Here is a 26895-nt window from a genome sequence, read left to right as displayed (position 1 = left end):
ATTAAGGAGTCGAGCAATCGGAAAACGGGGCGGTGTTGCACACGCACCATGGCGACAAGCGCGGCTCTTTGTCACCCATATCAAACATTGATTTTAGATATCGAACGTACCAATACAACTGCCCATAGCGCGTGCAGGCAAGGGCAGGCTGAAAAGAACGAGACTCAAGAAAAACTATATTTGGCTTCTCTGAATCCGTCCGGATTTAACTTTTTTTCTGTTCATCCAGTTCTAATATCAGTTAGTCTTTCATTTGGAGTAGGTGGGACTCTTGTTATGCTGCAAGCTTTGGCCGGAGGCGCCCTCGGCGGTGAGGTCGAGCTCGACGGAGCGCCCAAAGCTCTTTGATCTATGAGTTAACACTAGGAATACAAGCGCCCATATCAAACCTTCTGCCAGCAGGTTGATCAGCGGGCTTCGGAAGGGTTGCCGCGCAGCTTATCGCCCTGCTCACCGCACGCGCGTGCGATACATGTACACAGGCCTTCAAACAAATGGGCCGGCCAACCTGGTCGGTGCACTGGGCTTGCTCCAACGCGCGGCAGCCGCGGTCGTGACCGGCGTGCCCTCGAGCTCCTCTCCGGTCCCCCCGCACGCCGACCGCAGCCTCGCATCCCTCAGCGCCGGGGCCCAGTCGGCTGCTGAGTCAGCCTGCAGCCACGGCGGCTGTGGTCACGATGAGGCGCCCTGCTGCAGCGCCCGCAGCAGCAGCAACAGCAGCAGCGACGCCGGGGCTCCCCGGGGCCTGCAGCAGCAGCTGAGGTCGCAGCAGCTGCAGCAACACCAGCACCAGCAGCGACGCGGCATCGCCACGTCAGCGGGTTCGGCCCTGGCGTACAAGTGAGCGTGCTGCTGGGCGCGACGGGGTGGGGCTGGTGGCAGTTGCATAAGGGGGGAAACATCGATGCGGAAAGCTCATTGGGGGAGTCACATAGGGTGGGAACGTACGGGTGAATACACGCTGAATACACGCTGACACGCGTCGTACGTGACGCCGCCCAGGTTCCAGTCCAACGTGTCGCCCGCGTCGTCACGGGGCTCGGGCCGCGGCTCCAAAGTCGCCACCCGCGACAACTACCAGGTAGGTGTGAAGGGGCGAAGAGGGGAGGAGGCGGCCTGGCGGGTTGTGCGTCGGATTGAGAGAGCCCTGGGAAGCCGGACATGTCTTGCTTTCGGCGCCCCATGCTTGCGCGCACGGTCATTGGATCCCGATGCGAGGATGGGGCCAGGCGCAACCGTTGGAACGCAGCCCCGCGTACTTTGCCGCGCCTTTGCTAGTCTCTAGTTCTATCTCTGCCCCAATCGTTTTGGCTGTGCCTTCCCCGCAATGCAGCGCTGGCGCGAAAGCGGCGGCGACGTGCGCGTGGCCCAGGACATCCTGAGGGAGGCGGAAGGCAGCGGCCGGGGCGGCGGCGGCGGAGGCGGCGCGGGGGCGGCGCGGCGCGGCGACTCCCGCCTCCGGCGGGGCGCCGACAGGCCTGGGGGTTCTGGTGCTGGTTCTGGTGGTGGTACTGGTGCTGGTGCGGGTGTTGTTGACGTGCAGGACGAGCTGCGGGCCATGGTGTTGGGCTGCCGCGACCTGAGCGAGCTGCAGGTGAGGGGAGGAGGGGAGGAGGGCGGGGTGGGCGGGTGGGTGGGTGGGTGGGTGGGTGGGTGGGTGGGTGGGTGGGTGGGTGGGTGGGTGGGTGGGTGGGTGGGTGGGTGGGTGGATGGGTGGGTGGGAGGAGGGCGGGTGGCTGGGTGGGTGGAAGGAGGGCGGGTGGGTGCGTGGGTGGGTGGGTGGGTGGGTGGGTGGGTTATGTGCCCGAGCCCAACGACAACGTCCCATCATCATCAGGAAGGGGGGAGGAGGGGTTACAAGCACTAAAAGCCCAACGTGCGGAGGAGGTGGCGAGGCGAGGGATGCACCACCGACACACGCCCCACCTCACCACCACACCACCGTCACGCGGCACGACAACTCTCGTTCTCTAACACACACGCGCCCACACATGCTGCAGGTGGTGGTGTGCGAGTGCGGCGCCGACTTGAACCCCTTCCTGGTGTGTGCGGCGGCGGCCAGGCTGCACAAACTCAAACAGGTGGGGGCAGCTGCGGTGTGCTGACAAGACGGGGGAGGGGGCTAGCGAGAGGGAGGTTAGCTGGCCATGCAAGGCGGTGGTGAGACGCTTGTGTGTGTCTAGGGGGGGGATATAAACGCACACACACACACACACACACACACACACACACACACACACACACACACACACACACACTGTCACACACTGTCTTTGCGCAACGTTTTCCTTGTGCTCTTTAACACACACACACACACACACACACACACACACGCTGCATGTCGCACACATTGCGTGTCCCCTATGTCGTGCTTCCTAACATGCTGCAGGCGACGCCGCCGGGCGCCTCTCCCGCGGCCCTGGCCCGCCGTGTGGGCGAGTCGCTCATGGTGCTGCTGCAGGTGCGGTTGGGATTGGGGGCTGGGGCTGGGGGTAGGGGTACGCCGCCGCCGTCAGCGCACAGCTGCGCGGTGTTGCGCACCCAGGACAGCACGGGCCGCTCCTGAGCGGAAGGCGCCGCCGATGTCTACCGCTCAGTGCACCAGTGCCACAGCTCTTGTACGCAATGAGGACCCGTCCATCCCAACCCCAACACCGTGTCGAAACACCGTCTCCTACACCCACATGCGCCCCGTTAAGTTCCATGTTTCATAAAAACCGTTCGCATCAATGGGCTATCCCGCCCACCCCCATTTGGTAACGACTTCGTCTGCAGTTGGCATCCTGTACCGCTTTTCCAAACATCCTTGTAACCCCCTCACTGTCCCGCCTAGGACCGGGCTGCCGAGGCGCCTCTGTCTCAGCTGGCGGGCGCGGCGCACGGCCTTGCGGAGGCGGGGCTGGCGCCGGGGGCGGCGCTGCTGGAGGCGCTGGCGGCGAGGTGCGAGGCGGCCAGCCCCCGCGGCGGCACCGCGCTGCAGGTGCGGCTGGGTGGCTTGTGTGGTGGCTGTGGGGAGGGGAGGGAAGGGAAGGGGTGGGGAAGGGGTGGGGAAGGGATGGGGAAGGGGTGGGGAGGGGAAGGGGAAAGGGTTGGGAGGGGGAGGGGAAGGGGTGGGGAGGGGCGGGGGCAGTTAGGGTAGGGTTGTCGGTTGGCTGGCCCACAGGGTGTATTGGTTTCGGGCACTCACACTGATTTGGCTCTCGGGTGGTGGGCTCTGGGCGCACTGGGTGGGTCAGGAAAACAAGGGCGCCGGTTGAAAGCAAGCAGGTTGGTGTTGACTTGTGAGCGCATGGGTTACAGGACGTGCCGGCGGGGCACACGGTGTTCTGACTCCCCAAGCCCACCTGACCTGTGCTGAGTTGACCTTGGCTGGCCTGACCCGAGCTGCTCCCCCCCCCCCTCACAGGAGGCGGACGGCAGGACTGTGTCCGTGCTACTGCTCTCAGCCGCCAAGTTCCTCGCGCGGCAGCAGCAGCAGCAGCAGCAGGCGGCTGTAGCAGCGGGCGCCGGCGCCGGGGCCGGCAGTAGCAGCGCTGCTGACGCGGCGGCGGTGCGGCTGTGGGGTGTGGTGCGGGACGTGGCGCAGGTGAAGCTGCTGCGGGCGCTGGGGGAGGAGCCGGAGGGGTCGGCGGCGGCGCCTGTGGGCGGCGGCGAGGCCGGCCCCGAGGTGGACGACTCCATGCCGCAGGTGCGTGTGCGTGTGCGTGTGCGTGTGCGTGTGCGTGTGCGTGTGCGTGTATGTGTGTGTGTACGTGTGCGTGTGTATGTGTGTTAAACAACAACAAACGGAACAATAGTGTATGTGTGTGTAGATAAAAGTAAGGTGGTTCGACAACCTAGCAAGTGCACAGGACGCGCTGCGGGGGTTGCACGTGGGCTGGGAGCGGCGTGTGGGCCCGGTACGGCAGGGAGCTGTGCTGACCAGGGAGCCGCGGGCTGACAAGGGAGCCGCGGGCTGTGGGTTAGGACGCGTGTGCATGGTGCTGCCGGGTGTTGTCCTATTCACTACGCAACTTCCCCCCTCAAATGTGCCTGAAAAAATCATGAATGTGACCCCCCTTACCCCTCCGGAACCCCCGCGCAGAGCTCCCTGCGCGCCATCGCAAAGGCGCTCGTCCTCGCGCGCGACACGTCAGCGCCCGCCATCGCCACGTGGACAGCCGCCGCCCGACTGGCCGCCCGCCACGCCGCCGAGCTCCAGCCCGCCGTGGCGGCTGCCGTACTGCGCTCGTACTGCATGGCGGGCGGGCCGGCGGCGCTGGATGGCGGGCGGGAGGGGCTGCCGGAAGCTGTGTGGGCGGCGCTGGGGCCGCAGGTGGCGGAGCTGGACGTGGGCACGCTGCTGGATCTCACGTTCGCAGCCACCAAACTGGCGGTGGCGGCGCCTGGCGGCGCCGGCGGCGCCGCTGCCAGCGAGCTAGGCGCGGGCATGCTGCGCCCGCTCTGCGACGCGCTCACGCCGCGTGTTCCCGCGCTCTCGTGCGCCGACGTCGCCTCGTTGGCGACGGGGCTGGCGGCGGCGCTGGGCGCCGCCGGCGGCGAAGCCGCCGCCGCCGCCGCCGATGGCGCGCCGCCGCTGCTGTCGCCGTCTCACTTCGGCTCGCTGCCTCGCCTGCTGTCAGACCTACTGCTTCTTCGTGGGCCGGGCCAGTTCGGCGGCCGGAACTTTGCCTCGGTGGCGCTGGCGCTCGCGCTCGTGACTGGCGGGCCGGCAGGCGCCGGCGGCGGCGGCGCCGCCGCCGCCGGGTCGCTGCCGCCGGCCTTCTGGTCCAAGCTGGCAGCGGTGGCGCTACCCGAGGTCCCCGCCATGGACGCCGGATCACTCAGCCGTTTGGCTGGCGCCTTCTGCGCACGCTTCGCCGCCGCCGCCGCGGCGGCGGCGGCCGCCGAGCCGGCGGCGTCGGCAGCAGCAGCGGCGGCGGCGGCTCCGCCGCCGCCAAGCCCGGAGTTGGTGGCTGCGGTGCACGGCCGCGCGGGCCAGCTGCTGGACGGGGCGGCGGGGGGCGTGGGTGTGCGCGAGGCGCTTCACCTGCTGCGGTGCCTGGCGGAGTGGCAGGTGCCGGAGGGCGCGGCGGCGGCGCCAGCGACGCTGATGCGGCTGGCTGACGTGTTGGCGGCGGCGGACAGCGGCGCGGTGGCGGCGGCGGCGACGCCGGCGGTGCGGCAGGCGCTGGCGGCGAAGCTGGCGGGCTTGGGGCTTGGCGGCCACGCGGTGGTAGCGAAGCTAGGGTAGTGCACTAGCTCAGTAGCTGTCATTGGCGTTAACGAACACCAGGAGCTGCCACAAGAGCACACTAGCTGTCACTGGCATGTGTGTGATGGAGGCGAGATGGGTGTGCCGCTGCCGCACCGTATGGAGTTGTGTGGTGCGGAGCTGTGCGGCGTTCCGGCGTTGGAGGGGTGTTGGAGGGGTGTGCACCGGCTACACATGGGGCCGTGGCCCGTGGGTAGTCAGGACGGTGGTGGGCCGCACGTGGAGGATGCACCGTTTGATGCATGGTGCGGTTGAGGCAATTGCGCGAAGACGCCGTGTGCGAGTTAACGAGTTTGCATGGATGCTTGGGCTGCTGTTACATGTTGACTCATCCTCCGGGTAATGCAGTCATTGCAGGGCACCCGTTGTCCTGTGTCTGTAACAAAATCTATGTACTAGCAATGCCCGACCCCGCCAGCGGACAGGGTGCCAATGCGGGAAACCAGTTCAGGTCAGCGGGTCTGCTGGTGCAGCTCCGTTCACGCATCCGGTTCGTGCTTCCTCGCCTCTCAAACCTATGTCTCAATGATCATGATTATTCATCAGCCCGTCAGCCGCCAGTACATACATGCACACCGCGGGCACTCCCACACCGAATACGCTAGTCCATCCTAGCAAGCATTTCTCTCATGCCTTTCACTGCTGCTTCGACATTCACATACATGTACCCTGTACTGTTACTACACTTCACCGCTCTGCTTGCTCTCGCAACAAGCATCTTGCGCAGCGCCAGCCAAATCGTGTCAGCAGGGGCTTATTACTGAAAAGCACACGCACGCGCATAGTTATGTTATTGTACGGACGGCCTCATCCAGCCAAGCAGATACGTAACCATAGAGCGCCACATGCCACTCCTCAATCATCATCAGTCATCACGCGTTCGCGTCATTTGTGCGGGTAGGGTTGTGATGTAAGATCATAAGTTGTTCAACGCACGCGGCCCCCAAACCTGCTGGGGCGCGCAAAACAAAATTTCAAGTCCATCACTCACAATCACATCATTTACGCCCCATGATATTGTGCATAAAGCTGTGCCCCCTGTGCCATGATGCAAGCGCAAGCACCACAGCAGCAGTCAGCTGCGCACTGCTGCCTAATGCGCTGCCGGCTGCCGCCGCCCCACGTCAGCGCCACGTGCGAGTTCCAGCTTCGTACCGGAGCCACGTTCCCCGCGTCCCAGCCGACAGCTGCCACTTCGTACAAGCTTGCGGCCGACCTCCTTGGGCCTATCTAATTGGCGGCGCCGGCCTCGCCGGTCCCGAAGATGAGCGGGCGGGCAGATGCCACGATGGCCATTGCCTCGGCCTTGAGCTCCTGTGAGGAGGGGTGAAACCGGCGGTAGGGGAGGAGCGCAGCAGGGTGTAAGGAGGCGTGTAAAGGTGTATTTCATGGTGGAGAGGGCGGAGGAGGAGGGGGTGTGCCCATGGGTTGCGCCGACGAGTCAGGCGGCGACACCGCCCGCGGCACCACTCTCCATAAGTCTCCACTGGGCTCGGGCACATAACCCCGCCCCCCAGCTTGGTCGGTCAATGGTCAGCATGGGATTGGAAATGATGCCCCGTCCGCCATTGCGCCGTCACAGATAGCGCCGTGCCACTGTCTTATCAAACACACAGCATCAAACAGAACACATACATACACACACCCACACACCCACACACACACACACACCTGCGCAACCCCCAGCTCTTGCAGGGTGGAGTCCAGGTGGGCTGCCACCAGGTCAAAGTGGTGCTGTGTGTGCAGGGGAACAGAACGTCCGACAGAAAGTGGGGGGGGGGTCAGTTAGGACTTAGGACGGCAACGAAAGGCAGGGAACGGACGAAGGGCTATTGCATTGGTGTGAGCGGCGGGACCCTCTACTCCGCTCTAAAACACCGCAACCCCCATCCATAATCGTGACAGCACGCTCCCCATCCGGCCCCCCACCCGCCAGCACCCGGCCACCCCCAGCCACCACCCCCATCTCACGTGGTTCATGCCCTGCTCGCGGATCAGGCGGCGGTGGGAGGCGCCCAGGTCGCGACCCTCGTAGGCGCCCGAGCCGCCGAACACGTAAGTCATAAAGGCGACCTGGGGGAACGGGGGTTTGAAGGGACGCGTGAAGCAGATGTGGAAGGAGGTGCGGGCAGGTGGCTTGAGTGCTCTTGCGGCCGCGTTGGCGCTGCCCCAATCCATCAGGGCGCCACGCAGCTGCCTCCCGCCCCAAGCCCCAACCTGAGCCTGCCTCCTGCCGCTCGGCAAACACGCGCATCGTCAATTCCGCGCGAAGCCAGCTCACCTGTTTGCGGCGCTGCTTCTTCATGTCAACGTTGGCGAAGAAGGGCGCGAGCTGCGGATCCGCAACGATACGCTCATAGAAGACGTCTACAGCCTTTTCCACGGCGGCCTCTCCCCCCATGCGCGAGTAGAGCGAGTCGGCGGGGGCGGTATCGGCGGCCATGATTCGGGACTGATGGTCAAACGGTTTGGCGGGTAAAAAGGACTACGGCAGGCTTTTCGGAATGCTGTGGCAGAAGTGACAGATGCTGGCAAAATGGGGATTAAGTAGCGTATAAAAAAGCTAACGAGTGGCTCTTCGGCCAGAAGGGGCCCTGGCATGGCGTTCATGTGCGCGATTTGCATTGCTGGCCTGCTGGATGACAGACACAACTTCCCAGCGTTCGTAAAAAGCTGTAATGCTGTAATGCTGGCAACAGCAGTTAAGACACAAAGGCGAGCAAGCTGCTCAGACACGACTGTGGCAGCGCTCGTCGGCGACATCAGTCGTCACGGCCAGCCCCCTAAGCCGCCGGCGTCCTCGCCGTTGGCCCGCAAACCTGGAGCCGGCCCATGAAGTTGCCTAGCCCGGGCAAGCGTGTATACCCCGAGCAACCTCCAGAGCTGCCCGGAGTGGAGCTGCTCAGAGCTGCTCAATCATGGACCCAACCTAGCCACGATTGCGCTGCCACGCTCTACCCATGCGCGGCTGTCTCTTCCGCCTCCATAATCCCCCGTCCCCGCCTGGCCGCCACCCTGCCGCTTATCCTGCTCCAGGGGTGCGGGGTGGCCAACTCGCCCCACGTGGCCGGCAACGGTCGGCAACCGCCCCAAATTTCCAGTTGCGACCAAGCCCCGGAGCCCCGAAAGCATCCAGTTGATATATCTTAACATGTAGACATGTTATGAACCCTCTAGCAACCCCAGCGCTGACACCTTCGAAGTCGCCCACTCTTGATGTTATAATGTCGGTCTAGAGCGCCTGGCCCGAGCTCCTCCTATCCCGGCTAGCGCTGGATCCTCTTTCGGGGCTCAATACACCACTGCGGGCCGGGGGACGTCAAATAAGCGTGCAGAGCTCCCGAGGCGTCCCAATTAGGGTGGAAAACAGCGCTGGACCAAACCCTGTGCGCTCCCGGCCGTTGCAGTGCGTCGTAGATCGACACATGATACGTCTGATAACCATAGATGGTGTAATTGACGTCCCCCGGCCCGCAGTGGTCTATTGAACCCCGAAAGAGGATCCAGCGCTAGCCGGGATAGCAGGAAAACCCTGGCGGAGACCTCGGGGCCATGCCATGGGTATCGCGAGGGTCCAGACGCGCTGTCCTGGCCCAGCCCCAATCCGTTTAAGTGCGCTCGAGGTTTGAGGTCGCACATAGATGATATTTGAGCTGTCGGGGTCAATTGCAAGCAGCTGCTTCGTTGAACGTGGCTCAGTTCAAACGAGTTACCCGCGAAACATCGCACGAGCGCCCTCGCAGCTCATGCCCGTGATCGTGGATTGCTATGATAGGTACATATGTGGCACGGCAGCTGCAAGGAGCTCGGGCCAGGCGCTCTAGACCGACATTATAACATCAAGAGTGGGCGACTTCGAAGGTGTCAGCGCTGGGGTTGCTAGAGGGTTCATAACATGTCTACATGTTAAGATATATCAACTGGATGCTTTCGGGGCTCCGGGGCTTGGTCGCAACTGGAAATTTGGGGCGGTTGCCGACCGTTGCCGGCCACGTGGGGCGAGTTGGCCACCCCGCACCCCTGTCCTGCTCCATTGCCCTCCCCCAACTTGGCCCCTACATGATCTCCAATCCCCGCCGTCGCAAAAGCGACTCGGACTCACTTCCAACCCCACGAAGCCCCTCGACTGTCCTCACTCGCGACAACGATTCTCGCCACCCTCTTGTACTAGAAATTCATCGACTGTCCTGTCCTGCCCTCAGCTTCGCACGTCGCTCAGGACCAGCCAACCGTGCAGCATGGTGTAGCACTGTAGCCAACCACTCAACCAGGTCCTGACCCTGACCCCTGTGTCCTGACCCCTGGCCACGTCGGCGCGCCCCGACTCCCGACGTCCGCTGTCCTTTGAAGTTCCCGCCCACATTCCTGCACGAGCCCAGGGGACCCCTAGCCGCGACCGCTTCTTCTAACCTTCTTCGAATGCATGGCAAGCTTACACGCGGCATCGCTGCACCCCCTGTTAACGGATGGCGTGCAGGGCTGCATGCGCGATGCCGGAATGAAGAGGCCTGGCTCCCAATGCGTGACACACACCTGGCAACCCCGTTTAGTTAACGCTCCCTCCGTGACTGGTCATCTGTTTGGATCTTAACTTAAGAGTTACACTATTGCAGTCTGGCATGCATGGCGCTTGTACAACCGCCGAGTCTACACCATGCCTAGTATGGCATGGAAGACGTTCATGGAAGTGTCAACTGCCAAGCCTGAACTGCGCTCACTTGTGACCCCACTCAGGCGTGTTGCGTGTGGCTAGCCTGAACCTTTCCGTCCAGCCGCACGGCCTGCATCTCTGCAAGTGTGACAATTGCCCATGCCTATCCACACAGGCAGGGGTCTGCACATCGCCGCACACAGAGGCCCAACCCGCTTGTTGCATACGCCACTCAAAAGTACAACCCCCAGCTCCAGGCAGTCGCCCCAATTCACAGAGATCACCGTGGCGACCACCCGCATCAACAGCAGTCACCTCATACACAGCGGCCACAAGCCACGCGCTCGAAACTTCGACGAACAGGATCTTTGCATCTCTCCGCATTTCGAAGATCCTCATCATCCTAGTGAGCCTTATGCCCGCCTTGATCTCTCCGGCTCTTCCGCGGGGGAGCTCACAACTCGTGCTCGACCCAGACAGTTTTAGAAATTAGGATGCGACCACACCGCGCACCCGTCATTGGTAGATACTTGATAACGCTCAAGTCGAACAGTACCTATGTACGAGATGTATGTTTGTAATTTCACACACACTCCATGCGCCCCCCGGCCCAAAGCGGCCATTCCCCGGGATGATTGCGTAAATGCAGTACACCGGCCACACAACACTAATGAGGCCTGCACCACAAGTGTGCTGCGAAATCGGCTGCGCATGGGATGGCATGCGCCACGCCACACGAGACCGCTCCCCCTCTCCCACCGCCGCAGTGCCAATTCCCCCCATACCCCATCCACCAACCCACACCTCCCATATGTCCAGCCCTCACGAGTCAGCACCCACAGGCCTGCACAAACTGTCGATCCAACTTTTACACCCGCTCAAAGATGACGGGCTTGGTTGTGGCCACCAGCGCAATCACCTCATCCACCAGGTCGGCCCCAATGCCCAGCAGCTGCAGCGTGCCCGCCAGGTGGCCCGCCACCATGTCAAAGTGCTCCTCCTTCAGGCCCTTGTCTGTGGGGAAATGGCGGATTTGGGTTTTGGTTTGGGTCTGGGTTTGGGTTGGGTTGGGCGGTGTGGTGTGGTGTGGGGTTGGGGCAGGAAGCAGTGAGGAGCGGAGGCTGGTGCCATCTGTGCCACCCTGGGTTGCCTTGCTAGACCAGATGCAGGGGGGTTATCGCTTAAGCTGCATGAGGACGATGAGCAGCTGAGGTGGCAGCGAGTACCAGGCGCCAGGACGAGGGGCATGCACAGCGCAGCCGCACAATCCCAGGATAACGGCCGTGTACGGGGCACGGTGCAGGATCGTCGTGCCGCTGGGCGCCCGGCAAGGGCAAACAGGCACGGGCGCAAGCTGTAGAAAAGCAGCGGGGGGCACCAGGCCTGCACTGTACCCACCGCGGATCAACCGGCGATGAGCCGCGGCCAGGTCGCGGCCCGTGTATCCCGTGGCGCCACCGAAAGCATAGGTCATGAACGCTTGCTGCACGTGGTAGCCACCAGTGGCGCAGGGGGCACAGGGGGCGCCGGCGTCGTGTTATTCAATGTTGTGGGGTGGATATAAGGCCGGTATTAGCATGGGCAGCGTCGCGCGACTGTCGGTATGGACATGGTTATGAACACTCGAATGTCACAACGTGCCACAGATGTCGTGACGTATGAACTCGACGTGTTGCATTCTGACCCCTTGCGCTAAATTGATTCGACAGGCTGTGTGAGTGCTGCGACACTGGGCCTTCGCGGCCGTCCACCGTTAAGCGGCGCCAACAGACATGCGTGCAACTCATCATCGAGCAGCATCCGGCCGTTCGTGCTCACCTGCTTGCGGCGCTGAGTGCGCATGTCCACGCCCTCGAAGAAAGGGGCCAGCTGCGGATCTGCAACGATGCGCTCATAGAACACGTCTACGGCCTTCTCCACAGCGGCCTCGCCGCCCAGCCGGTCAAAAATTGAAGGAGGAGCAGCAGCATCAACCACGCCAGCAGCGGCGGCAACAGGCTCGGCGACGACAGTTTCAGGCGCGGGCGACATTTGTGGGCGTTTCGATGCGGCGAGGAGCTTAGTTTGCGAGATAGAATATGAACGAGATAGAATGTTTATGTAAAGGGCGGTGTGCAACTAACACGATGAGCTGAAGTTAATATTCGGACTCGAGCGAATGAACGGTACTTCGTCATGAACCCCAGAGCAAAAGGCGCTGCGAAGAGACCACTCGCTTTCTTCTCAACCGCCAAGGGCCTTCGATTCATCATAAAGTATGAAAATACTTTATACAGTAACGCGCAAGCCTCTCCATTCCATGGCCAGCCTACGGAAACGGGAAAGGGTGCCACTTCGTCTTCATTGGGAGCCCACGAGCAGTTCAAACCAAGGCAGCCAGAACTACGCAACAGTCCAAGTTACATGATTGATGTTTAAAAATTCGTGCTTGTTGAGTGGTCCTAACGAGCCAGAAAGAGCCTCATGGACCGTTATGTGCATAGTCCTGGCGGTTTGCCTCCCACATGCCCGGCCTGGCGGGCTGACATGGTTGTGCCCGGGCGGTATCATTCAAGTGCGGAGAAATGCGGACGCGGACCCAGAAAGCACGTCACGCATACGACATGCATGACTTGAACAGAATGTGCACACATACGGCACCAAGATAGCAGTCAGGGCACGCATGCCCTTGCGCATGCCTGTAATATACCCGTGCCAGGGGTGCACATGGGCCGAGTGGGCAAGGTAACTGGCCACATGGGCCGAGTTTGACACCCCCCACCCCTGACCGGTACCGTCACACGCGCCGCGCCACCGCCTGCACTCTCACGCACCCCTGCTGCTCACGCACGCCCCCGATCCTGCCAGACCCAGCACTTACCAATGCCTTGCTGCACGCGCTCTCGAAGTATCGGTACTGCTCCACGCACCAAAAACGTCTTCTAACTTTGACTCAGATACATCAGCAGCTTGCTTCCTTGGCCCTGTCCCGTCGCCCTACGCCGCCCCAGCCCTCGCCTTGCCGCATGCCTGCTTGTGCCCCGCCCAGCGGTGTGCTACCTACTGGCACTCCCGGCAGCAGTACGACACCGCGCCGCCACATCCGCCGCCACACGCCTTGAGCGGCAGGTCCGCCTTGCAGCCGCACAAAACATGATTCAGAATTGCCGCGCACGCGCGGCAGCTGCAGCCGCAGGCCGGCCGCTGACAACGGCAGCGACACAAGCCCGCCCGCCGCCGTGACACCCACCCACGCTGCACGCCGCCGCTCCAGTGCCGCCCGCCGGCGCCCTAGCACGTGCGCATACCACTCAGCCATCTCTCACGGTGCAGCGGTGGCATCTTGCACGCCGGCATCCGCACTTGAAAGCCGTGTGCGCTCTGTGCGCAGCAGGCTGCTTAGCCCACCCGCATACCCCTGATGCCACAGCATTATCTAGTGGCACCCCGCCCAGAATGAATAATTCCAACCATCGCCCCGAACATGCCGTTCGAGTCCTCCTTTATAAGGCTCGGACAGGCGTGCGGCGGCGGCTGCGCCGGAGTCGTCAGCGTCAGAGGCTTTGCTGGCGGCTGCACCGGAGGCCGTGCCGGAGGGCGGCATCAGCGTCGGCGGCGCCGGTGGCTGCGGAAACGGCAGCCCCGGCTCCTGTGCCATCGCCAGAAGGCACGGCGGCGCTTCAGCCAGCGCGGGTTGTAGCGGACTGACTGCATTGTGCGTGCGCGGCTTTGACGTCGGCTGCCAGCAACAGGGCCGTCGGCATCAGCGATAAAAGGCCCAAATCCCGAGGCACGAAGCTGCGATGTGTGACGACGATCCTCTGCTGGCATCAACAGCGCCAGGTGCGTGCCGGCTGCCGCCGCTGTAGCCGCCGATCCCGCCGCCATTGCGCTCGCCGCCGCCGCCACTGCTGCGGCCATGATCGACGAACAGGCAGGATCCGTGCACCATGCCGGGAGAGGTGATCCTGCCGAGAGTTGCCTGTGTAGCTTGTGAACTGCGTCAATCGGTGTGGTCTTGCGTGTGCAGTCTCAGCCTCTGTGGCCGTCACTGGCCGTACCGTCGCCTGTGCTTTCAATACCTGCTATACGGTACCTAGTTGGCGGCTGACTTGGCAATGCCGCGACGTGTGCCCCGGGGCGTGGCGCGGCGTGGCCAACCAGCCGACCAGGGTCGGTGCCAGCCGACTGACTTCTTCTCGGAACTCTGCCGTACTGCGTCCCCACAACAGCACCTGACGCATCCCTACCTTTTTAAGGAGCATGAATGAAAGACAGGAAGAAGCGGCAGGGCGAGGTGAGGGTGGCATATAGGTGATTACACGGCGAAGTCAGACTGATGTTGCGGTGACCGAAACTGACACGGTTCGTGTCGGTCATGAGGCTGCCTTAGACTCAAGCTTAGACTTCGAAGCCCGCCGATTTCGATCCTTCACAAGCACCGCACAGCTCATCATCTGGAGCCTCCTACACTGTACTTGACCCCCCTTGCCCACTGCCACAAGCGTGATAGCTGGATTGCGACCTGTCTTTGGACGGATGGAACATGCTGAGTCGCAACGCAACCTGGAAGCGGGGAATAGGAAGATAGGCAATAGGAAGATAGCTTTCACCGACAAGAGCGCGAAGAACACACAGCACTGCCAATGTCCTCGAAACCAGCCACCGGCAGTGAGGCGTGGTTGGCACAGTTGCCCGGCGAGCTTCGACCCGCCGGTCTGACCGGCCGCACTGTCGGCACAGCCGCGGGGGCGTCGGACAAGAAGACAGGTCGCAATCCAGCTATCACGCTTGTGGCAGTGGGCAAGGGGGGTCAAGTACAGTGTAGGAGGCTCCAGATGATGAGCTGTGCGGTGCTTGTGAAGGATCGAAATCGGCGGGCTTCGAAGTCTAAGCTTGAGTCTAAGGCAGCCTCATGACCGACACGAACCGTGTCAGTTTCGGTCACCGCAACATCAGTCTGAATTCGCCGTGTAATCACCTATATGCCACCCTCACCTTGCCCTCCTCTCGCCCTGCCGCAATTCTTCCTGTCTTTCATTCATGCTCCTTAAAAGGGGATGCGTCAGGTGCTGTTGTGGGGACGCAGTATGGCAGAGTTCCGAGAAGAAGTCAGTCGGCTGGCACCCTGGTCGGCTGGTTGGCCACCCAGTACCTGCGTAACGAGGCGTCGTTCATGGGGGTGGCGCAGTTCAGCCCCTGGGCGATGCTGTACGTGCGGGCGCTGCACGGGCTGGAGCCACACGAGGCGCTGGTGGTGGACTTGGGCGAGTCATTGGGACTTTGGGAGGTGGTGGTGCAGTTTAGCCCCGACGCCACCCCCATCAGCACCTATATGGTGGCCACGGCGGCTTGGGAGCAGGCGAAGCAGGCGGCGCAGCCTGTGCCGGCGCAGTGGGTGTCGGCTGACAGCATGCAGCAGGCAGCCAAGGCGGCGGCGGCCGAGGAGAAGGCGGCGGCCACGGCGGCGGACCTTGAAAAGTTCCGCGAGTTCCGCTGCTCCTGGAGGCGGCCCACCAAGGAGCAGCGGGCAGCCAAGGCGGCGGCGGCCGAGGAGAAGGCGGCGGCCAAGGCGGCAGCCAAGGAGGCGGCGGCCGAGGAGAAGGCGGCGGCCAAGGCGGCGGCCAGGGCGTTCAGGCAGCGGCAGGCGGCGTTCCTGGAGGCCTTCAGGCAGCAGCAGGCGGGGGAGAAGGCGGTCAAGCGGCAGAGGCGTTGAAGGGGGTCCAGTGCGCGGGTGCGGGGGGGCCTTGGGCAAGCGGCAAATTCACGGCTGTAATCTTCAGGGGGTCTCCTACTGCTATTGCTGCTGCTGCCATGATCGATGAAAAGGCAGGATCCTTGCACCGTGCTGGACTGCCAGCCGCCAGTGCCGGGTGAGGTGATCCTGCCGAGCGTTGCCTGTGTGGTCTTCCGCAGTCTTACTGCTCAGCCTCTCTGGCCGCTACTGGCCGTACCGTCGCCTGTGCTTTCAATACCTGCTATACGGTACCTAGTTGGCGGCTGACTTGGCAATGCCGCGAGGTTTTCCCCGGGGCGTGGCGCGGCGTGGCCAAGCAGCCGACCAGGGGTGCCAGCCGGTTGACTCCTTCTTGGGACTCTGCTGTACTGCGTCCCCACAACAGCACCTGACGCATCCACTTTTGCAGAGCAAGAATGAAAGACAGGAAGAAGGGAGTTGCGGCAGGGCGAGAGGAGGGCGAGGTGAGGGTGACATGTAGGTGATTGCACGACGAAGTCAGGCTGATGTTACAACTGGCACGCGGTTCGTGTCATCAGGCTGCCTTAGACTTCAAAGCCCGCCAACTTCGATCCTTCACAAGCACCGCACAGCCCATCATCTGGAGCCTCCTACACTGTACTTGACCCCCTTGCCCACTGCCACAAGCGTGGTAGCTGGATTACAACCTGTCTTTGGACGGATGGAACATGCTGAGTCGCAACATGGAAGCGGGGAAGCGGGGCAAATTCACGGCTGTAACATCACATGGCCGGCAGAGTTACAGTCCTCTTCACGTTTGCCCAAGTTCTCCTATAAGTCGCGGCCAGGGTCAAAACACAATGCGGGGGCACAACGGTTTCATCACGCAAACGGAAGTAGCATGGCTACATGTATAAAATGTATTGTACATATAGCCATTACCAGGCTCGGGAGCTACTCGAGGCCAAAGCGTGACGAGTTGGCCTGACGTGCGCGTGCAACCTCGAGGCCTCTGACTGTCACGTAGCCTTTGCATTTCCATTGCTGTGAACTTCTTACATGTAGTATGCATAACAAAAGTATTCCACGAAAAGACCTGACAGAGCAGCCCGGCGACGAGATGGCTTCGACACTGATGTTCTTCTCCTCAAAAGCGTGCCCGCTCTGCCAGCGCCTCAGCATTGATGTTGGAAAGGTGGAGGCGCAAGGCTACGTGGACGGTGTGCCGGTAAAGCGGAACCGGCTGGAGGTTCTGCAAGTCGATGCGGACAACCAGGCGAAGTGGGCTCCCGAGGTGCGCGCCCCATGGGCGCATAGCTGTGGTTGCCATGGATTGGAATGCAGAGTACGAGGTTGATGGCGGTGGGGTGTGCACGACTGGGGTGGAGGATCGGGATCAGGGGGGGAGCTCTCCGGCGCCACGCACCTTGGAGTAGCCACGTCCTCGTGTGCACACTTGTGTACCACTGTCATGACATCGTGCCTGTCATGCTCCCCTTGTTCTTTCCCAATCGCAGCTACTACACTATCAGGTCAACAAGGTGCCCGCCTTCGTGCTCTTAGACAAGCAAGGTATTGAGCAAGGGCATCGTGGACGCTCCGGGAAGGGGCGTGGCTGGAGGACCGCTGGCGGACGGGCCGGCCGGCTCCAGATCTACGTTGATCTGCCCATGCGACCATGCACTAGGCGCTTACAAGCCTCGGCACTTATGCCTTTCTATGTGGCACGACATAAAAATTGAACTTACCTTGACCCTCCTGTGCAGGTCGCGCCGTGGCATCAACGACAGGGCCCAAGCCGTACGAGCAAATGCAGGCGGTGCTGCAGGCGCTTGTGTCGCGGGCCATGTCCAAATGAGGGTCTAATACTCGCTACAATATTCAGTGTTAAGTTGGTTTTAATGTTGGCGTTGACGTTGACGTTACGAGGTTGAAGGGTTGGGCTGGTGATACCATAGTGGATTAACTTTGGAAGTGGCTTGCTCGGATACGAGGCGGCGGCAGCGAGAGCAGGCATTGGGGTCGGCCTGAGTGTTCCCCAGTACCGGCAGGTGCCGTGAGTCCAACTTGGGGCGGCATGCGCGCGATGTTTAGTCTATCGGGATCTCGCATGGTTGTTGCATATGTACTGATGCTGGTGATGCGTGCAATGGCTTGGTAGTTCGTCTGCACGTTGAGTGCGCAACGTCTACGCTGGCGCCTCCACCAGAGGGCGCCGTAAGCCCGGAGAGCTGGAAGCGCACCGCTGGGGCCGCACTGTGTGAGGACGACTGCGGCTATGGCCACGCGACCGGCGGTGACGGGATGCAGCTGCGGCGGCGACCGCATCAGGGTGTCCCGCTGATGCCCACTGATCCTGCGTCGGACCTTGTGCCGCCTGGTGCGCGCTCGCCTTGTCTGGGAACTCGGGTGAGGCATGCGTGCATACCACAGCTGTAGGGGACTGGGAGCATCCATGGCTCCTGGGCCACTGTTGAGCGACATTGCATTGTGGCGTTAACTTGTTCCTTCTGGACCAGTCGCTGCCCCTCTCCCTCCCTCTCTCGCTTTCTCCCTAGCTGCCGCCCTCAGTATGCCCCCCGGCCTCCCTTCTGGTGCTGCTGCAGGCATGTCACCCCAGCTGCAGGAGTTGGCGTGGGTGCGCGTCAACTGCCCGATGTAGGATGTACCTGCCATCGTATGATCAGGTGCGTTTTGGACTGCTGGTTCAAAGTGCGGTTGCGTGCTTCATTGTGCCAGGTTTGTCGTGTGCGCAGCTGCCGAGGGACGCATTGCTGCCTTTGACATATCACGCCCTCCTTGTACAACTTGCCCAAACCCAACCGCAGGAACTGCCGTGTCCCTCGTGTTTCTCGCCTTGCAGAGAATGCGGGCCATACAATGCACCGGCAAAGGGCTCAACAGTGGAAGGCGGCGCTCGGCTCCTCACATGAATGGTCAACAGACGTTCTTGGGCTTGCCCTTTCCATTTGACCATCCCGCCGTGCTGGGAGTTGGTTACTGTGTTTCCTGGGGGCCTGGTTGTGCCAGGTTGTGCAGTTGCGTGCATTGTTGGATTCGCTTCGGCATACGAAGTGATAGCAGTCTTCATACTTCACAATTGGATTAACGGCTCTGGGCTGATGCGTTATCGCCACATTCGGAAGTGCACGTCAACGGACCTAGCTTAGGTAATGGACTCCAGCAGTGGGCCAGTACCGCATTTACCGTACAGTTTCCTGTTATTATCACTGTTTGTGTCGATCCTCTCTCCATGCCTCTCTGTAATACCGTGCTGTAATACCGTAGTACCGTAGTGCGACATTGCAAGACGCACAGTTCAATCAACTCCGTATGCAGTTCTGCTCGGGTGCAAACACCAGAGCAGGGGGCCTGCACAAGTGCACAGCTCCTGACCGGTCAGGACCGGTTTGAGACACATAGCGCACATCGCAAGGTCAGGCGCTGCCCTGTGCCTGTACGCTTGAAGACACCGTAAAGTACATATGAACAGCGCGTCAGTACTACGCGTGTGACTTATGCCGAGTGCGGCGCCCTGCCTGTTGGCACAAGTTTTGCAGCACCGTGTCAACCCTCTCAGCGGCGCTCTCCTTGTTCTTTGTAACACATCCGGCAATGGCTCCGCAGCAGTTGCCCCACGCGGGCCACATACACGCAATCACTTACCCGCCAATCATCCCAGACCGCTAGCTAGCTAACCGTCAGACGCCTGCAAGCCATGTATACATTATCGTTGGCTACAGCAGCAACAGCCACAGCAGGGCCGTTGTTGCCGACTAGGCCGAAGTGCCGGACGGTCTGTGCTCTGCCTCCATCCTCAGCCATGCACCATGCCCATTCCCAGGCTAACTTACCAAGTAGCATATTATGCTCAAGACTAACAGTGCGAAGCCGAGGAATCCAGCGAGCATAGAAGTTGGAGTAGCATGGGTCTTACACGAGTGCCGCCGACGCGTTGCGCAGTCCCTTGAGGCCAACTGCCCCCACGCCTTCCACCAAGCCCTCGGTGCGTGCGGTCAACAGCGCCCATGCGCCTCCCCCTCCACCGTTCCCCAAACAGTTACAGCGCTACCACACAAGAGCAGAGCGTGCAGTGCTTAGAAGGCAGCATTGCTCGCCGACGATGCGAAGCCCAGCGAGGGAAGGTCCGCGAGCGTCAGCATGCCCTCCGCCCTCAGCTGAGCCAACACGAGTTTCTGCACAGGGCAATGCAGGTTGTTGCACATGGTGGGCATGGCCGGGTCGAAGGAACACACGGCTGTGCGGGTATCTCGGCCCCAACCTGTGCAGCTGAGTGTAAGGGGGGGACTCAGGTCCCAGTCTGTGCAGCTAGTCATGCGGGAACCCGGTCCCAGCCTCTTCAGCACCACCCTGCTGCCTACCGGGATGCCGTGCGGGTACTCCACGCACAGCTTCGCCTGCAGCTCACGCGCTGCTGCCACGCGGTCTTGCATCTCCTGAACAATTCACATAACGCGTTACAGCATAGGCGTTGCGCCGGGTTGAGTCCTTCAACTACGGGATCGCGACCCTCTCCCGCCCGGCGTGCCAGTGCCAACAGAGCAGTTTCAACATCAGCTGCCGCTCAGACCCCACGCCTTGCGCCACCCGCTGCGTTCTTCTCCCGTTTTGTGGGCTGAGCCCCCAGAGCGAAGCGATCAGCGGAAACACCACTTCCTTGTCTAGTGCTCCACACACATTTGGTGGGCCAGCCTACCTGGGAGCCAGGGTCTCCCGCCTCCGGCGCGGCAGCTGCGGGGTCTGCGTCCTCTTCCGGCCGGCCGGCCGGCGGCGGCACCGGCACCAGGTTCACACCCAGGTGGTCGCGCTGCGCGTGCGACAGCTCGCTGCCGTAAAAGATGCGCTTAGATTGCACCTGCGCATCTTGCGGCGCGGTGCGGGCGCCCGGTGCCGTAATCTGGCTCTTAGGCGGATGCAGTGGCCGGGTTCCATGCCCCCGCTCGCGCGCGGATGCCGCCGCGCTCACACCATTTGTTTGGCCATGTGTCGAACACGGCTACAAGGCGCCTGCGGCCTGCCATGCCTGGGCACTCAGTGCGGCAGCGCCACGCGCGCGAGCAATGCGCCTGTGCTCACCTGCGGCTTCTCCTGAGGCTGGGCGTAGTGGACGTGCGGGGCCTGCGGGATCGGCGGCGCCGCCTCCTCGGCCGCTTTCCGGCGCGCCCACTCCTCTTCCATGGCCGTTCGCGCTGCGGAGCGCAGGCCAGCGGGAGGCATCTGCTGCCGCTGACTTGCGGCCTCGTTCTCCAGTGTCTGCATCAAGCCCAGAAAGGTGGGGGACTTGGTCTTAGCTCTATTCCGGTTGTGCAAGGACCGTCGGTGCGACCAGCCCGCTACGTACTGGCGGGCACAGGCGTACCTTCTGCGCCTCAAATTGTCCTGTGAGGGGCACGCGGCTGGGCACATTACGCACGCCATACACAGGGCGACCTGCGGAACGCAATGGGGACACGGGGCCGATGGTTCTGTAAATGTCAGAAATGCAGCGCGCTCAAGTCCCACGATCTGGGCCAGGGGCTCCCGGGTTTGGGCCGGGTGCCCCCGGTTGCGTCGCAGCGGTGGCCGAGCGGGTGCCGTGGGCTAACCGTGTCGACGCGTCGAAATTCTACAAAGCGCGTTCCGCACCTTGCCGGTCGTAAGTTATTGATGCAACAGGAGGCTCAAAGCGCGACGTCTCCTTCACCTTCGGCGCCATAGCTGGCACCGTTTCCGACGGTCAAAGTACTTGGAGTTTGTAGAGGTTGAGTAAGTGTTCTGGCGTTAATCTGGACTAAGGAGACGAAACTTTTGTATGAACAGAGGATACAGCGTGAAGGCCTCTGTTTTCTGAAGAGTGGTTGTGAAAGATCGGGCTTTTGGCATGGAACCGCTGCATTTGGGCTGCTTCCTCTTGTATGCAAATGTCATCGGTCAAATGCTATGCCATATTTTCCACTTCAATTACCCAGCGTTTCGCAGAGCCAAGTCCAAACTGAACTGGCCCTTGCACGCCGCTAGCCTCCATAGACTCACTTGATATGAGCTCTAATGTTGTCGTCAGTGGAAAGAGCTGCGGCGCATAGGCAGCGCCCGAGCGGCCCAGGCAGTTGCTTGCACGCCCCACTGGCACTTCGCGTGTTGTGCACGGTGGCCTCCCCAGCGCACTCAATCGAACCGACTCGCGTCCGCGCGGCCGGGCACTCCAGCCCACATGGCACGACTGCTCGGCCCTTAGGTCCGACTGCAAAAGCTACTGCAAAGCCAGCGGGGCCCACGGCTTTGTTGCTGCCGCTAGCCACCGTGCTAGCCAAGCTGGGAAATGACCCGCAGCAACTGCTGGGCTGGGAGGTGCGAGTGGCCGCACCAGCGGGGCAGCGCTCGAGCAAATCCGTGACCAGCAGCTTCGGAGCAGCTCCAGTCTTCCAGGTCGCCGGACCGCGCGCCCGGTCTGTGCTCGGCGTTGTGATGGCGGTGGAGCATGGCCCTGGCGGCAGCGGGAGCGGCGCCGCGGCCGCTTCTCACTACAGCAACACCACGAGCCCGCGCAAGACACTCGAGCAGCAGGACCACACCTTGCGCACCGCAAGGCAGCAGCAACTGCAGCAGCAGCAGCAGCAGCAGCAGCCGCAGCTACAGCCGCAGCTACAGCCGCAGCTGCAGCTGGCAGCCAGGCCGCAGCAGGGCCAGGTAGTGCTGCGGGTGGTGTGCCGCGCGGCTGTGGACGCGTGCGGCGGCTTCGAGGGCGACCAGGTGCTGCTGCTGCCCCTGGAGTCGGGGCTGGTGGCGCGTGGCGACGTGGTGGGGCGGGTGCTGTGGCTGGAAGCCGTGCCGACAGGTGGGACTGTGCGTGTGAGGGGAGGCAGGCGTGGAGGCGGGTGCTGCAGGGGGATCGGGACGGCAGGCCGGGGCACAACGGGAAGGGAGTGGTGGTGACGAGTGCCGGGATTGAAGGCACCTGGCCTGCCTGTTGAATGATAGTAACTATACACGCGTATTGATCGCAATCCTCTGTTGGGTCGCCTAACATTCCGGTCTATGCCTCGGCCGTCGCCGCTCCACCACTCTGCTCCTACAATGCTACAGACCTTATGGCAACCGCGCGCCGGGGTCTGCTGCTGCAACTCATCCGGCGGGAGCTGCTGCGGCTGGGGCTGGGGTCGGGGCCGGAGGGGCGGGTGCAGGAGGCCGCTGCCGGGACAGGCGGGCCATCCGAACTCGGCGCTTCGGCACAGGCCGAAGGCCCAGCGCCGACGCAACAGCAGCAGCAAGAGCAGCGGAAACAGGAGACGCAGGAGCAGGTGAAGCAGGAGCAGGAGCAGGCAAAGCAGGAGCAGCGGGAGCAGGAGCAGGAGCAGGCAGCACGGCTGGCTCAGATGGCGATGCCCAGCCGCCAGGAACTGCTGGCCGCGGGCCGGGGGGAGCTGGTGGAGGTCATTGGCGCGGCGGGCGGGTTCGCGGAGGTGGGGAGTGGGACGGAGGAGTGAAGAGAGGAGGAGAGAAGGGAGGAGGAGGTGGAGGAGGAGGAGGAAGAGGAGGAGAAGGAGGAGGAGCAGGAGCAGGAGAGAGATAGAGATGTGCGAGGGTGTGTGCAGGTGTGTGGTCGGGATTGTGGCATGGTGCGTCGGGAGCTCCACAACAGCCCGGCGTGTGGGGTGTTGCTGTTGAGGCGCGTGGGCAGGCAGCGGGTGCAGCGAGACAGTGGGTACCGCATTTTGTACAATTGGGCAACACATGATGTCAGAACGAAACACCCACGCTGCAGGTTGCTCTGCAGCTTGGGCTGCGCTGCTCGCGCCGGCCGCACGGCTTCTGGACGGGTCCGGGCAGCTGGCAGCGGTTGGCAGTGGAGCTGGCGGGCTTTGTGGCGGCGGCCTGGACCGAGCTGCCTGCGCCGGATGAGCCGGGCCGCGTGTATTACTACAACCAGGCAGGGGAGGGCAGGGGAGGGGAGGGGAGGGCAGGGCAGGGCAGGGCAGGGCAGGGCAGGGCAGGGCAGGGCAGGGCAGGGCAGGGCAGGGCAGGGCAGGGCAGGGCAGGGCAGGGCAGGGCAGGGCAGGGCAGGGCCGAGAGGCGTTGGGCAGGAGCTGTTGCGTTGGGTAATCAAGTCTGGTAAATCCTTCCACCAACCTTGTAGCAACTGAACGCATCTGTATGCAACACGCGGCAGGTCAGCGGCCGCACCACGTGGCAGCGGCCCGCCGCCATGGCCGCCGCCGCCTCGAGCTGGGCTACAGGCGGGACGGCGGCGGCGATGTCGCAAAGCAGCGGCGGGCCGCGCGGTGGCGGCGGCAGTGGCGTGCTGGAGGCAGAGACGGCGGCTGACAAGGTCATGCCCTCTCGCGCCGTCATCATGCAAGGTAACGGCGCAAGCCAAGCTCGCGGCGGGACCTGTGGCATGTGGGCGGCGTCGCACAAGCCTGCGACACCACAGCCTGCAAAGTGCTGGTGCTTCGCGGTACTCCATACCCGCCGTTGCCAGCCGCAGCGCCGCATGCCTGCCACATCGGTATAACCCCCCCCCGCCCCCCGCCTATAATTCCGCCACTTCACATACCGCCCCGCGACATGCGGCCACAAAACACTCCATGACACATCACCGTACGCATGTACGCTTTTGGGCACCGCGCACCCCACAGACACAAAACCCGTTTGCCGAACCCTCCCCCCATGCAGCCCAACGGCGCGACCTGCACGGCGCGATCATGCTGCACGGCGGCTATGAGGCGGTGGCGGCGGCGCTGGGCCGCCGCGTCACGTGGGCCGTCAGCCGGCGGCTGGCGGGCGGCTCGCCGGAGGAGCTGAGGCGGGAGCTGGAGGCGGCGGCGGAGGAGCTGGGGCTGCCGGCGGGTGGGGGCGCAGCGGGCGGGCGGGCGGGCCGGCGTGTGTGGGGGGGATGGAATGGGCGGGGGGTTGTAGATACCAGCCCAAACTGCGGGGGGGCGCGTGTGACTGGTTGTGGCGCCTGTGCGCTGTGGGTGCGGATGTGGTGGATATGGGCCTGACCTGGCTAGCCCCGTCCATGCCGTGCGTGTTGACATGTTGTAGAGATGGCTTTGCGAGGGCGCCTGCCTGTCCCCCTACAGGCTTGGTTGGGCCTGGATTGGACTACGCCCCGTTCATCCTCCCCGCCCTTTCCCCCGCGTGCCCGCAGGCGTGATGCCCACTGCACGCGAGCTGCAGGACCTGGGTCGCGGCGCGCTGCTGACGGCGGTGCGGCAGCGGGGCGGCTTCCAGGTGCGTCCGCCGCCCGCGCCTTGTCCATCGCCATGACCCCCACAATGCCAACGCCAGAGCCAGTGCGGTGCCAGAGCCGGGGCCGGGGCCAGTCCGCCGCCCGCCTCCCTGCTTCTTGAGATCCTGGCCTGCGGTGGCCGCTTCTGTATCATTCGACAGCGGAGGCCCCGTGTCGCGGCCATCCGGCCCTACAAATCCGATTCTGCTAGTTCCGGCCATGTTGATTATATAGTACGCCGGGTCTGTCCTGCTGTGCATGGCCGCGCGTGCGCGGTGTGTGCAGGTGGTGGCGAGGCAGCTGCGCTTCGCGCCGCGCGGCAAGCGGCGGCCGCGGGGCTCGTGGGAGGACCCCAAGGTGTTGGCGGCGGAGCTGGCCGCGTGCGCCGTGGCCGCCGCGGCCGCGTCGCCCCCAGCAGCGCCAGCAGCGGAGGCGCGCAGCAATAGCCGTTCTGGGCCCCGGGAAGGCCGGGCGTCTCGAAGGGGGCGACGGAAAGGGGCGGCGCAGCAGGGCGCGGCGGACGGGAAGGAGGTGGAGGATGGGGAGGATGGGGAGGATGGAGGGGAGGCGGGTGAGCGGCGGCACGCGCAGCACGGGCGGCAGGCGCTGCTGCCCTTCCCCACCCGCAGCCAACTGCTGGCGGCGGGGCGGCAAGACCTAGTGGCGGCGCTGCAGGTGTGCGTTCCTGGATTAGTCACACCGCCTCCAGCAGGGCTTCGCACCCGCAGCTAGCGCAGCTTGCTCTGTCCGCCTGCTTTCGTAGGAGTGCGGGCTGCCTGCTTGCCATGGCTGCAGTCGCTGCATCATGCTGTATGCGGAAGGGGCGCTTGTTCTCCCTTGCCCCGGCGATACCCCGTCTGATGACAATGCATTGCATCGGCCCTCGCTCCTCCTCCTCCACCTCCCATAAGTATTACAGCCGGCATCTTTCGCCTCTGCCTGTGCTCCGGTTTAGTTTGGGCTGGTGTTTACAGCTTCTCTTTCTCCTCTTACACCTTCTCCACCTCGCGTCCAGAACCACTACCACGGCCCGGACCGGCGGGCGCTGCTGGCGGAGCTGGGCGGGCTGGCGCTGACGAGCCGGCGGGGCACCAACCGCAACGCGCTCAGCCTCGAGCTCGTGGTGGCGGCAATACAGGTGGGGGTTATCGGAGATGCTGGGGGTGTAAGCACCAACCAACCCAAACTGAACCAAACCAAGCCAAAGTAGCACAGGCAGAGGTGACAGATGCAAGCGATTATACTTGTGGGTGGGGGAGTGAGAGCTGTGGGTTTATGTTTGGCAATTCAAATTGGGCGGGCGGCAGTGACGCAAGGCAGGGGCTTTGCCTCCCTGGCGCCACGGACAAGCCGCATGCTTTCAGCATGGCGCCCGTGCCGCACCGGTTTCGAGCTCTGGCCTCCCCTGAGTCTTACTTACATCATGATAATTCGTTTAGGTCTAGGGGTCGAATTGACAACCAAGCAACGAAACCGAATGCCGATCCCTCATTGCCATGCGCCCGGATGTCCCACCCGCCCGCCCGCTGCTGCCCGTGTCCCCCTCTCCCCTTTCCCCCGCCCCTGCAGGCGGGCCACCGCACGCCGGGCTCCATCCGGGGCTACCTGTTGGAGCAGGCGGGCGTGCAGGTATCGCAGCAGTACCTGGGCCAATACTTGCGGCGGCACTCGGCAGCAGCGGCAGCAACTGGCGCTGGAGCTGGAGCTGGAGCTGTAGGGACAGGATCTAAAGGGACACGGGGGAAAGGGTCAGGGGGGAAAGGGGCTGGGGCGAAAGGGGCAGGAGCGAAAGGGGCAGGGGCGAAAGGGGCAGGGGCGGCGGTGGCAGATGCGGAGGCCGCTGCTGCCGCCGGTGCAGGGGATGGGGAGGATGGCGCAGGTGCGGAGGAGCTGGAGGCGGGTGGGGGCGCAGTGCTGGTCCGGCTGGGGTACGGCACCTATGGCCTTGCGGCGGATGTGGATTGCCTGTAGGGCGCAGGAGGCGAGGCTGAGGCTGAGGGTGTTGACGAGCTGGGTTGTGGTGAAGCTGGCTCAAGCGCTGGCCGCAGGGCTTGCCGGTAGGTCGTCCGAACCGAAGGCAG

General features: G+C 63.1%; 8 protein-coding genes across 11 annotated transcripts; 5 read left to right on the top strand and 3 right to left on the bottom strand.

Annotated features, from left to right (window-relative positions):
- The first annotated feature begins 109 nt into the window (after positions 1 to 109).
- Positions 110 to 5555, top strand: CHLRE_14g615450v5 (uncharacterized protein). Its single transcript, XM_043070076.1, has 9 exons — positions 110 to 310; positions 483 to 840; positions 1003 to 1081; positions 1334 to 1594; positions 2001 to 2081; positions 2390 to 2461; positions 2834 to 2980; positions 3407 to 3688; positions 4085 to 5555. Exons 1-9 carry the CDS (start codon positions 277 to 279, stop codon positions 5231 to 5233), a joined length of 2463 nt encoding a protein of 820 aa, XP_042916749.1. The 5' UTR covers positions 110 to 276; the 3' UTR covers positions 5234 to 5555.
- Positions 5556 to 5558: 3 nt separating this feature from the next.
- CHLRE_14g615400v5 (uncharacterized protein) lies at positions 5559 to 7777 on the bottom strand. The gene is made up of 4 exons (XM_001698953.2): positions 7536 to 7777; positions 7226 to 7327; positions 6926 to 6988; positions 5559 to 6568 (listed from the first exon to the last, which is right to left on the bottom strand). The coding sequence occupies exons 1-4, from the start codon at positions 7695 to 7697 to the stop codon at positions 6485 to 6487; spliced, it is 411 nt and encodes a 136-aa protein (XP_001699005.1). The 5' UTR covers positions 7698 to 7777; the 3' UTR covers positions 5559 to 6484.
- Positions 7778 to 9826: 2049 nt separating this feature from the next.
- On the bottom strand, positions 9827 to 12309 carry CHLRE_14g615350v5 (uncharacterized protein). The gene is made up of 3 exons (XM_001698952.2): positions 11724 to 12309; positions 11304 to 11388; positions 9827 to 10919 (listed from the first exon to the last, which is right to left on the bottom strand). Exons 1-3 carry the CDS (start codon positions 11934 to 11936, stop codon positions 10774 to 10776), a joined length of 444 nt encoding a protein of 147 aa, XP_001699004.1. The 5' UTR covers positions 11937 to 12309; the 3' UTR covers positions 9827 to 10773.
- Positions 12310 to 14319: 2010 nt separating this feature from the next.
- On the top strand, positions 14320 to 16374 carry CHLRE_14g615300v5 (uncharacterized protein). The gene has a single exon (XM_043070075.1). The coding sequence runs from the start codon at positions 15061 to 15063 to the stop codon at positions 15598 to 15600; it is 540 nt and encodes a 179-aa protein (XP_042916748.1). The 5' UTR covers positions 14320 to 15060; the 3' UTR covers positions 15601 to 16374.
- A 165-nt stretch (positions 16375 to 16539) lies between these two features.
- CHLRE_14g615250v5 (uncharacterized protein) lies at positions 16540 to 17575 on the top strand. 2 transcript variants are annotated; one of them, XM_043070074.1, is made up of 3 exons: positions 16540 to 16876; positions 17100 to 17154; positions 17349 to 17575. In XM_043070074.1, the coding sequence occupies exons 1-3, from the start codon at positions 16703 to 16705 to the stop codon at positions 17438 to 17440; spliced, it is 321 nt and encodes a 106-aa protein (XP_042916744.1). In that variant the 5' UTR covers positions 16540 to 16702; the 3' UTR covers positions 17441 to 17575. The 2 variants fall into 2 exon arrangements, with proteins under 2 accessions (XP_042916744.1, XP_001699052.2); XM_001699000.2 differs by having other exon boundaries at positions 17349 to 17465.
- On the top strand, positions 17520 to 18874 carry CHLRE_14g615224v5 (uncharacterized protein). 3 transcript variants are annotated; one of them, XM_043070071.1, is made up of 3 exons: positions 17520 to 17991; positions 18189 to 18269; positions 18446 to 18874. In XM_043070071.1, exons 1-3 carry the CDS (start codon positions 17887 to 17889, stop codon positions 18689 to 18691), a joined length of 432 nt encoding a protein of 143 aa, XP_042916747.1. In that variant the 5' UTR covers positions 17520 to 17886; the 3' UTR covers positions 18692 to 18874. The 3 variants fall into 3 exon arrangements, with proteins under 3 accessions (XP_042916747.1, XP_042916746.1, XP_042916745.1); XM_043070073.1 differs by having other exon boundaries at positions 18411 to 18874; XM_043070072.1 differs by having other exon boundaries at positions 17630 to 17991.
- A 3-nt stretch (positions 18875 to 18877) lies between these two features.
- Positions 18878 to 21409, bottom strand: CHLRE_14g615200v5 (uncharacterized protein). Its single transcript, XM_001698951.3, has 6 exons — positions 21229 to 21409; positions 20963 to 21033; positions 20680 to 20856; positions 20300 to 20458; positions 19965 to 20039; positions 18878 to 19778 (listed from the first exon to the last, which is right to left on the bottom strand). Exons 1-6 carry the CDS (start codon positions 21296 to 21298, stop codon positions 19680 to 19682), a joined length of 651 nt encoding a protein of 216 aa, XP_001699003.1. The 5' UTR covers positions 21299 to 21409; the 3' UTR covers positions 18878 to 19679.
- Positions 21410 to 21519: 110 nt separating this feature from the next.
- CHLRE_14g615150v5 (uncharacterized protein) lies at positions 21520 to 26885 on the top strand. The gene is made up of 9 exons (XM_043070070.1): positions 21520 to 22417; positions 22666 to 23042; positions 23345 to 23509; positions 23750 to 23939; positions 24256 to 24429; positions 24734 to 24816; positions 25100 to 25489; positions 25830 to 25952; positions 26384 to 26885. The coding sequence occupies exons 1-9, from the start codon at positions 21631 to 21633 to the stop codon at positions 26783 to 26785; spliced, it is 2691 nt and encodes an 896-aa protein (XP_042916743.1). The 5' UTR covers positions 21520 to 21630; the 3' UTR covers positions 26786 to 26885.
- Positions 26886 to 26895: the final 10 nt, after the last annotated feature.

The sequence above is a fragment of the Chlamydomonas reinhardtii genome, chromosome 14 (assembly GCF_000002595.2).
Source record: "Chlamydomonas reinhardtii strain CC-503 cw92 mt+ chromosome 14, whole genome shotgun sequence".
Lineage (NCBI taxonomy): Eukaryota > Viridiplantae > Chlorophyta > Chlorophyceae > Chlamydomonadales > Chlamydomonadaceae > Chlamydomonas > Chlamydomonas reinhardtii.
The sequence above is the reverse complement of the archived record's forward strand: the minus strand, read 5'-3'. Positions and strand labels throughout refer to the sequence as shown.